General features: G+C 33.7%; 1 protein-coding gene across 1 annotated transcript; it reads right to left on the minus strand.

Moving 5' to 3' along the window:
- Positions 1-4,162: 4,162 nt before the first annotated feature.
- Positions 4,163-5,115, minus strand: LOC105124000 (LOB domain-containing protein 42-like). The gene is made up of 2 exons (XM_011023825.1): positions 4,878-5,115; positions 4,163-4,793 (listed from the first exon to the last, which is right to left on the minus strand). Exons 1-2 carry the CDS (start codon positions 5,065-5,067, stop codon positions 4,249-4,251), a joined length of 735 nt encoding a protein of 244 aa, XP_011022127.1. The 5' UTR covers positions 5,068-5,115; the 3' UTR covers positions 4,163-4,248.
- Positions 5,116-11,444: the final 6,329 nt, after the last annotated feature.

Here is an 11,444-nt window from a genome sequence, read left to right on the forward strand (position 1 = left end):
CCACCACCCGCCACCCCCCGGCCCCCACCCGCTTTCATATCGTCGGCCACAAACCGCCTTCACACTTGAAAGTTGAATTTTCTTGTTTTGATTTCGTGTGTAAATAGATGTGTATGGAGAGATTGAGAGAAACACTAGAGAGAAAAAGAAAAAGAAAGAGGGGTTGTTATTGTAAACTTGTCATTATTGTAAATTTGTTATTTTTGAAATAAAAGAGTGTGTTTTATCCTCTCCGAGTGTTTCAAAGCTATCACAAATAGTTTCTCCCACCAACACATATATCAGTAGGAAAATAGACACAAAATACAGCAACGGCAGAGGCAAAGGATCAGTCGAAACGACGATGGCGTTTCATGGCGATGACAAGATGGAAGAGGACTCTGAATCTGCGGTGGGACTGGGCGGTGAAGTTGTGGAATGACTCCGCGACGAACAAATGAATACTGAGGATAAGGAGCCCAAACAATTTGAGTAATCATGGTCCTGTAAATCATGTTGGCGTGCAAAAAGAGGCACAACCGCAAACCTACCAAGCTCTTCTCGAAAAGTTTGTCTCGCACTGACGTAGAGGTTAGACTGAGCGCCCCTACAAGATGTCTACGCTTTTTCCCAGAGCTTGAAGGGAAAAGTGCAATCGAGTCCCAGGCAATAGATGGTCTTGGGAAACAGTGGTCCTTTATGCTATCCGTTGGCAAAGGTGGAATCCCTCCTAAACCTGTTATCACGGGACAGTGGTCCTTTATGCTATCCGTTGGCAAAGGTGGAATCCCTCCTAAACCTGTTATCACGGGACAGTGGTCCTTTATGCTATCCGTTGGCAAAGGTGGAATCCCTCCTAAACCTGTTATCACGGGACAGTGGCCTTGAATATGTGAAGTAGAAAGGTGTCAAGATGGGTGATATCGTAACTATATTACTGCAATATAATGAAGTTGATGAAGTGCAATACAGCATTACAGTGTCCAGAAAGGTTTTCAATGTTTTGGCTTATTTGCCAAACATTCTCTCTTAGATAGCTACCTCAAGCCATGATATTTTAAAAACAATTACTGCCAATGCAATAATTCTATCAATGCTACGAATTCGACGAAGCTACTTCTATCGAAAAAAGATGAACTTCTGCTTTAAAATTTTTTTGCTGCTGTTACGTTAAGAAACTTGCTACTGTTTGCTGAAAAAAAACTGACGCTGCTGCTGGAAAGGTTTGTAAATGCTGCTGCCAAGGCTGGACTGACTTGTTTCTACAGCAACTACTGTGACTGTCACTGGCTGCTAGTTCTAGGAACGTGGCTTTGATTAAGAAAAACTGATGCTGGACAGCTGCTGGTGAAGTTCACTACTGCTGCCACGCGCTGCAGCGGTCACGGAGGGAGAGGGCTGGTGTGAAAAACAAATCAAAGCTGCTGTCAAAAAGGACCTAATACTAAGGCTGATTGTTTCTAAGGAGCTGCTGCTGTTACTATCAATATTAACGTACTTGTCCAAGGTACTGCTCGAAGAAGAAACGGCTGCTGGTTCAAGATTCAAGCTGCTGCTGTACTCGTCTACTGCTGCCGAAAGCACTGCTGTGTTTTCAACTTCAAATTCAAATAAAGGATACAAGGCAATGTTATTACCAGAAATATGAAAAAATATTCATAAAAAATATAGCCATGAGACAGCCAATATCAAGTCCAAAAATAGGCATTTTTAATCTCTAAAATATAATTTCAAAAAACTAATGAAAAACATCAAAACATTAAAATTAAATTTGAGATACCAAATCCAAAAATAAATTAATTTATTTTTGGATTTGGTATCTCAAATTTAATTTTAATGTTTTGATGTTTTTTATTAGTTTGAACTAATTAATACGTCATTGTCATCTTCATCATTACTAAATTCACATGAAGTTGGTAACGTGGATATACATATTTTATTTGAATCCAATCTTATTCAATTTATCTACTTTCGAAGTCTCGTTGGAGAAATTGTAACATCGTCATCTCTTAAAACCATCTAAAAATAGTGAAAGCGAGGCACATCTTTCATTTAAATTTAACATTTTTTAATTTAGAGGTATGTGATTTCACATTCATATTTTAAAGTTATGAACTCAATCAACTAAAATTATCAAAAACAGAGGCTAATTGATCGAACAACAAGTTACTTACCTTCTTTTTTTTTTTAAGTCTGAAAGACTCATTGTTTAGGGTTTTGAATTGGAATTATAAAATTTTTAATTAAGCCCTTGTTCTTTCAATTTCTTTTAATTTTACCCATAATCATCCTCAAACTTTTAATTTCATGCAATTTCATCCCCCACAAACTCAATCATAAGCCCCCAAGTTATTTGTCTTTTTCTGTTTGGTTTTTTGTTCTAAATTTATGCATCTTCACCCTTAATTAACCAATAAACTTTTAATTTTTTTAATTTGGCCCCTGATTTGGTGAATTTTAGACCTATATTCATGTGCATTTTTTATTTTGATAATTAGTTTTGGATTTTTTCAATAAAGTCCTTAATTATCCATTAAACTTAAATATTTATGCAATTAATATTTTTTTTACCAAATTAATTCATAAAAATTGCAATTCAACTCTCAAACTTTAATTTCTTCTAATTAAAGTCTAAATTGACTTTAAAAAATAATTTTTTTTGCAATTAAGCCCTCAAAACATTAAAATAAACCTTGAAGAATTCTAATTGAGTCCTTAAACATTTAATTTTAATTTTTTTTTCTTAAATTAAATTTTCATTGTTAACAAGGGCTAGTAGAAAATATATTATTAAATTTTTTGATTTTGTATATTTGATTTTTCTCAACAAGTCTTTTGTAATTTTCTATGTATTTTGATATACTTTTCTTGTTGATATATTTTTTTGATTTTCTTTCAGTAATTTTTGAATTTTTTGAATTTTTTTGTTTATACAAGTTCAATATTAAATAACAACAAAAAATAAGAAAATAAATTAAAAAAGCTGCAGCCAATAGGGGAATTAAAGGAATGGTTGAAAACTGCCAAGTAGAATGACGGGCTCTTCCGAGAGTATCCTTCGCTAAACCATCTGCAATCTCATGAACCTCCCTAAACACACGATGTATATATATACTTTTTTTAGTGTTCCTTTTGTATTAATTTTTACTTTCAGAGTCTCTTACTAAATAGCTGACAACTACTATTCAATAAAACTATCAAACTATCGATGATTATATATATAGAACTACTAAAAATACGTTGCATTCTTCAAGGTCGGTACTATGAGCTCCGCTCTTCATCCAAGCAATAGCTGTAGTAGAGTCTGCTTCAAAATTAAATCCAGTTAAAAGTTTACTCTTTACTCATTTATAGACCAGCCAGTCAGCCAGCTGGCTATGGCTCAAGGAAAATATTTTAATCGATAGTCCTTGACTGAGAGTGAAAGGAGTCGCGTCCCTGCAACTAATTAATTGATGGGGGCAGAAATGAGTGGCGCTGTGTCCACCTGGAGCATTATAGACAATACATGCGATGAGACTTGGAAACAATCCACTAGATTCTTTCATGAAGAGCAGCTGTCTGAATCCTTACAGAACCACCACATTACGTGGAGTGAATTCACGACCAGATACATGCACTATATATGGTCATGACTGTTTTGATGACCACCATTATTTATCATCCACAGTGATTAAAATAAAAGATTAATCAAAAGGAAAACAATGGTTCTCGATCAGTAGCTAGTTTTTATTAATTTCTCTAAAAAACGTACTGGTATGTCGGTACTGGAAAGATTAATTAATAAGCAAAGCTCATAGAAAGATTATTTAATAAGCACAGAGCAGTCAACACTGAAGTCTGACCACAAAACAAAAGGATGGAGACACATTCGAAATGAAATATTTTGTTGATTTCATTTAAGCAATCCGATATATTTCATTGATTCTGAAAGGAAAAAAAACAACTACATTCATACTCCTCGACAAATTAACAAAAGTTAAAATTATATATCCCTATTATTGTATGTGCCTTTTCTTCTAAGTTTTTTCATGAATTTTCATAAATAAGAATAAATTATTCCTACAATATATTTATGCTAGTAAAAGAAGTTCAAATAATCATAAAACCGCATCGCTGTCCGTTTGAGTCGTCAAATTGCTTCGCCATGCGCGATCTCATGAAGCACACCTGCACGTTGCTTCGCCATGCGCGATCTCATGAAGCTAAGGAAGCACACCTGCATGCCTCAAGTCAATATTCTACGTATAGGTACCATTTTAACTTGTACTACTCTGAAACCAAACCAAGAGTCAGATCCAAACGGACATCACTGTCATCACCTTGTCCATTAAATTTGAAGAACCTGTCCGGTTCAACCTGACTCCACAAAGAACCCTCCACTGTTTCAACAGAAAATATGCTGTCCTCATCTTTTATATAACTACCCCCATTTCCCAAATGACCCAAACATGAATCACGAACCGGTTCAAATCCCCACCCACCCGGGTTAACCCTGCTCGTTGGTTCAGACTGTGAATTGGGCCTCGTGGCAACGGACCGCTTGAACCGGGCCTGGTTCTTGACTTTGGTTAGTTCAGGGGAGTCGTGGTCCCTGGACACGTGGCGTATGTCGTAGGTGTTGAGAGAAGAGATCAAGTGTGGTGCTGGAACCTCAGAAGAGGAAGGCAGTGATATGATGGGTGACCCTTTGAGCACCGCATCAACGGCTGCTTGGCATTGGGCCCAATTACCTGACCAAAGCATGCCTGCCGAACCATAGACCGGATTCACTATCCGGCCACACGCCTCATATAGCAATGACCTAAATATAGCTGCATGCAAAGCCAATAACAAAATCAAGCCTAAAATTTGCTAGAAAATATGTATACAAAATCAGATCGAATAGTAATTTATACCTGGGCGGAGTTTTGGGGGGCCGGCTTCAATGAGGTTGACGAGGCCAGCACGACCATAGAACTTGGCCAAGAATAAAGTGGCATTGGCTTGAGAATCAGGAGTTTTTATCCACTGAAGGCAAGGTCTAATGGTGCAGTTATCACTGCAACCTTTACGGAGGACCCTGCAGCCATTGCAGCTCATTCTCATGGTTATTGATGTGTCTGATTTACAGAGAGGAGGGGTTTATTGTACCGAGATGGGGAGAGAGGGATGCGTAAGGAAGGGATGTAGTGGAGTATTTAAGGGCTAAGGGTTGGTGGGATGCAAAAGACGCAGCGGTTTCCGAAGGAGTGGTGTTTTGGGAGTAAAATAGATACGCTGAAAACCAGGGGTTTTGTTCCTAGTCTTTTCTTGTTTAGGAAGGGTGATTTCCTTGAAAAAGCCTCTGATTCTCCAGTCTTTTTCCTTGGTTAGTATTTTGCCCTACATGCATAAACTTTATTACAGATATACCACGGTACACTTCAGCATTTAAATTCATGGAAAGCACAATATTCAATCACTCCGTAAAAAAAATAAATTATTAATTAATGAGTGTTTTCACCCACCGGAGAATAAAAAGATGATACAAATTCTTCTTTAAATATTGGAGCTGACTCCCACTATATATTTTTATACTAAAAAAAAAAGCTTTAATAGACAAATATAAAATAATTTTAACTTTCAAAATTTTCTATATTTAGGTTATTTTTGGTAGTGTGGTGGTTGGTAAATTTTAATTGAACCATGAACATTTGTGTTCGATTATGATTGAAACTGTGTTTTATTTTGGTGGGATTCACTAAGAATTGAGGTTGAATCTCAGCTTAAAAGAAAAGCAAGACAAATCAGCTGCAAGCTTCTCACCTCATCTTTTAAATCCATCGACAAAAACACATACAGAGAAGATAGGAAAGAAAAACATTGTTGGAATAACAAACTTCCAAAATAACCCTTTTTTCTTATAGAACCTTGCAATGGTTCATCACCTCAATAATTCGTCATCTTAAAATCCATTTACAAAAATATATTGCAATGGTATTTTGACTGGATCATCTCTCTCCCGAAAATTCCATAGCTCCGTCTTCTCCAACCGTCTCCTCTCCTCTCTTGTCAAAATTAATTTTCCTTTTGTTTTTTTTTCCTGCCAAGGTAATGATCTTATAGATCTATTTAAAAAGATATTTTGATTTAGTGATGTTTATTGCTTACATAGTAAACATTTCTTTTTTTCTTTTTTATTCTTTAAAATTAAAATTTGATCTGACATCTTTTTATTTTGTCATTGCATAATAAAAAAAGAATTAAACTATAATTTTTTTTGTTGTTTTTTACAGTGTTATATTTATTATTGCAGAATCTATCTACAGATTTGTGTTAGTTTTGAAGATACAACAACAAGAGGACCCTGAAAACTGGTCTAGAAATAAGAAGAGAAGGTGTTGTGAAGTAGATAATATGTTGTTTCTTTCTTTACATATCTTTAACTAAAAACTTTTTTAATTACATAAAAATTAAAATTTAGGTGTTATTAATTATTCTTATTTATAATATAATATTACAAACTTTGGATGCTGTGAAGTAGGTTAATTAATCATGTGCACTACTAGGTTTTCATGTCGACAATATACATGCCTTTTCCTCTTAAATCTTATTAAAAATAAATTATTCATACTTAAAAGCTAAGGAATTTGAATACTCAAGGATATGTCCTAATGTATCTTAGAATGACAAGATTTATTTTATGGTATGTACTTTGTCATCTTTAATAAAGGATATGAAAGAAATGAGTTTAATTATGCACCACCAACTCCCTCTACTCGTCTTAGCACTCTACTTTTTGTCTTTCATCAATTTGCTTTGTTTTCATAAGTGATTTAATAAATAATATGGTTTATGATTTACCTTATAAAAAATTAGAATATTGAGATTTTGTTTTGCCTTTTTAAAAGGGCAATTTCATCATCGTTTTTGGAATAATTATTTTTTAAACATAAATTGAAATAATTAATTTTGTAAGGTATAAATAACTGGAGAGTATAATATTTAAGATTTTTTATTATTATTTCTCATAACGACTTTAAGCAAGTTTAAAATTGACACAAATGAATTGTATGATTTTGTGCAACTTCTTGTTTCTAACTTAGCTTTATTTTGTATAATAATAAAGTCATGAGTCAATGAAATTTTAAATAAACAACAAAAAAGAGGTTGGATCTTAAGACCTATTGGAAAAAAAAGGAAAAACATAATTTATAGAAGAATCGTGGTGATACAACTGATATCATATATGTGTGAGTTTGCATATCAACCAAAAATTGAATTTTATTTATCATAAAAAAAATATACTAACACAGAATATAATAAATTGTTTATAGTTTTTATATGCAGTTCATATATATACGGGCAGTATGAGAATGAAATGCTCACAATACATGTGTATTTTATAGGGTTGCTGGCAATAGTAATATAAAATTTTCAAGACTACTGGAAGGTAGTTATATGGTAGAAATTGAATGCTAATATAAGTATAATAATTTACTTTTTTATTTACTAATATTATAACAAATTTAAAATGTTGTTTGAAATTATGGATAAATACTATTTAGTTGATGCTGGATATTCAAATAAGTATTAGTAATTACATACATATAAAGGTGAGATATATTACTTACAAGATTTTAGACGTCGTGAACAACCAAGAAATCAGGAAAATATATTTAATTATACACACTCAACACTAATTAATGTAATAGATTGTTCTTTTAGAGTTTTGAAAAACAAGATGAATAATTTTACAAAATATGCATGTTTATCCACACAAAGAGCAAGTTTAGATTGCAGTGGCATTAATTACACTATATAATTATATTAAAAAAATATCATATGATAATATATTATTTATAGAATTTGATCACAGTTTTAACTAACGTTGTTGTATGCTTAAAAATACATAGATACCAAAGGCCTTTCTAGATGAATTTTGTACGTGATAAAACTGTAAATAGTTTAATGAAACAATTAAAAAAACTCTTTCATGATGTATTATTTATTTTACAATGTAATAATAATTAAATCTACAATATTATATTTAAAAACTATCAATATTAATATATGTATTTTATAGTCATTTTATTACCAAGATTTAATTTGAAAAATATTTTTAATCAAATATATTAAAATATTTTTTATTTAATTTTAATTTTAACTAAATATGTATTTTATCAAACAAACCTTAAATAAAAATATATATTTTTAAATTACAATAACAAAATATATCACAGTGCCAAACACACAGTTAACTTTCGTTCCACTTCTCAGTTCCATTTTGTAGAGAAGGCTCAAGTTTGAGTACAAAGACGAATGGAGGAAGCAGACATGGGCGGAGAAGACGCAAAAATTGGAACGAGGCACGTGTTGAGCACAAGCTCGGACATAATAATTCGTGCGGATCGCCCCGTATTATTATTTGTTTAAAAGAAATTATGGCTGCTTGCAAACTCAAACGCTCCCCGGTTTTCAGGGGTCCGTACATGGAAGCATACTATAAAACCTCCTTTTTGCCCTTTAGATAGAAAAAAAAAGGTTTTGTGCTGGTACTGTGGGCGCCCTGTGCGAGACGCCAGTGGTTTCGAGAATTCCATGTTTGTCCTTGCCATGCTTTGAGAGAGATGGGATTTATGGACTCGGATCATATGATCCACTCGATCTTTTTTTATTTAGTTTCATTTATGTTCTGAAAGTCATATGTTATTTAATGATGGAATCTTTGTGTTCAATCCATCTAGAAAATTTAGACTTTTTTCACTTTAGAAAAATAATTTTTTCTTCTTCGTTTGTTAATTTTTTTTTTTTTATTTTCAGTTGCGTCTGAACTTCCATGGACAATGACATAAAAAGTTAAGCATTCGAAATGATGAATAAAATGCCATTGCCGACACATTGAGATTTTTGCTACCTTGAATATCTTGGGGACGTTTGATGATATCTTTATGTTGCCACCTTAACAAAACGAGGAAGAAGGCTTAGGGTTGTTTGTGTGAATAAATTATAATTAGAAAATGGTTGGGTCAATAAATATTTTTAAACATGCGTGGATAATTCCACTTCCATTAGACTTAATTAATGATCAGAGTGCATTGACCAGAAAATATTTTACTGGATGGTTTTTTTTCCCCTTTTTTCCAAAAGATTGAAATCCTCGAACCTGAATCTCTATGAGCAACTCTGTAAGGGAATATATGTCAATTGGTGCACTCATCAAGGAATGAAAGATATATATCTTGTAATCTCTATGAGAATTTTTTTTAGAAAAAAGCCTTGAAAAACTACAAAACAAAGACACACAAGAAACAAAGCGTTAAATTAAAGTACTCTTAATTATGAGTTATGAAATTTTCTTATTATTAGTTTCTTCAAACTTTGATCTAATCGGCCAGACAATATGCATGCGACATTGATTAATAATAGATGACAATGTTCTAAAAACGAAAGAACAAATAGCTGGAACCAAGACTTTCTTGTCTGATAATTAACCAAAAGAACTACAGAAGAAGTTGGAAATTGAAGTGCATACATGTATAAAAATAATCGAGTCACTTGATACATTTGTTGATCAAGCACCAATGGGGTGGTTGGTCAGTGCTTTTAATGAAATAGATGGATAGATGAGGTTCTGAGTGTATACAATTAGAGGCAACTCTACATGATCTAGGTGATATTTCGAAAGTGACAGTTGATAGCGCTTGAAACTGCAATGCGCATGGAAGAAAACATCCTTAACTTTTGTTTACAATACAGCAGATATGGAAAAAATAAAATCGAACCAAATCCATCGACCCAAAGTTAGTATATTTGATCTGGTCACGTCAAATGAGTAGTTGCAAAATCACAGAGCACCATTTTCGGAATTCTCCTCCTTTGCATTGCTAGCTGTCATGTCTGATGTTTTAAAGTTGTATGTTGGATATTTATAGCAGTATGTTTCATTTGGCTTATGGTTTTCATGGTGGTTGCTTTGGTGGGTGGAGATATATGCCTTGTTGTGCTTTTTGTGATGCGTGCATGGTGCAGGATTAGTCCGTTGATGCTACAAAAGAGATTCGAAATTTTAGATTAAAAAAAAAAAGAAACTTTAGAAAAAGAAAAGGAACATTTGCAAAGATCAACGGTGCTATTTGCAAAGAAAGTTACAGCCAGATTTTTTATTTTGTAAATTTTACAATGTATTTGCATGAGCTTTGCAACCATTCTTTTCAATTGCAACATTAAGATTTCATTGCAAATCAGTTGGTATTAATTTCCAAGTGATTAGCAAACGTATCTAGCTCGTGTATATATTGCAACATTAAGATTTCATTGCAAATCGGTTGGTATTAATTTCTAAGTGATTAGCAAACTTATCTAGCTCGTGTAAATTATTTAGCGAGAGAAATTACATTTGGTATTCCCAACAAGAAAATTAGAAATTATTAATGAAATATTTCATTGGTATTTAAGGAAACTTTTTGATGATATACTAGCAATTGCAATGAATAAAATTATCCAAAAATATCTCATTGAAATTTTTGTTTCGCTAGCAATTTATAATACTGACGAATCATTAATAAAATATTTGCACCCAAAAATTAGATTTTACCAATGATTTTCCGTTGGTAAACTTGTCAGCATTAGAAATTATTATCAGGAAAAAAAATCTAAAAATTGAAAACTATCAGCAATTATTTTTGCATTTTCAATCATTTTTTTTTCCTCGCTGTTTCCTGCAAATTGACACTACCACGTCATCAGCCACGTCATCCATCCGGCACAGTCAGCAGTCGCGCATCCTGCCACATCCGCAGTCTGACCGGTCAACCCGCCACGTCATTCGCCAGGTCATCGGACACGTCAATGATGCCACGTCAGCAGAAAATCTCCGCGGGTCTGCCACGTCAGATTAGGTGGATCCCACATTGCCTACATGTCTGACACGTCAGCTTGCCACGTCAGCATAACTGGGTTTTGATCCAGTGTGGCGCAGAGACTATTCCTCCTGCCACGTGGCTTCATCTGCAGCGTCCAGTTATCTCAATTTTTGATTGCTTAAATCGGAGCCATCCGAAGTCCGATTTGGGTGATCTCAGTGTCGTTTCCAGCATTTTTGGCCATTCCGGAACATCTGTAAGGTCAGAGTTTTGAGATTCAAATCCGAGAAAGAGTAAAAATGGCTGATGAAATAAAGGCTGCAGGAATTGAAAAATTTGATGGAACTGATTTTGGATATTGGAAAATGCAAATTGAAGATTATCTATATGGGAAGAAACTTCATCTTCCTCTGTTGGGGAGCAAGCCAGAAAACATGTCAGAAGAAGATTGGCAAATACTTGATAGACAAGTCTTGGGCATTATCCGGCTATCATTGTCAAGAAGAGTTGCTCATAATGTTACAAAAGAGAAATCCACAGCAAGATTGATGGAAGCCTTGTCTGGGATGTATGAGAAGCCATCAGCAAATAACAAAGTGCACTTGATGAAGAAGCTGTTCAACCTGAAGATGACAGAAA

This window comes from Populus euphratica, unplaced genomic scaffold (genome assembly GCF_000495115.2).
Source record: "Populus euphratica unplaced genomic scaffold, PopEup_1.0 scaffold1.1, whole genome shotgun sequence".
Taxonomy (NCBI): Eukaryota; Viridiplantae; Streptophyta; class Magnoliopsida; order Malpighiales; family Salicaceae; genus Populus; species Populus euphratica.

Excerpts from the sequence above, each read along its gene's own strand:
- LOC105124000 (XM_011023825.1), bottom strand. The coding sequence starts at position 5,067 with ATGAGAATGAGCTGCAATGGCTGCAGGGTCCTCCGTAAAGGTTGCAGT. Across the intron at positions 4,794-4,877 it reads CCCCCCAAAACTCCGCCCAG|CTATATTTAGGTCATTGCTA; the intron begins GTATAAATTACT and ends CTTTGCATGCAG.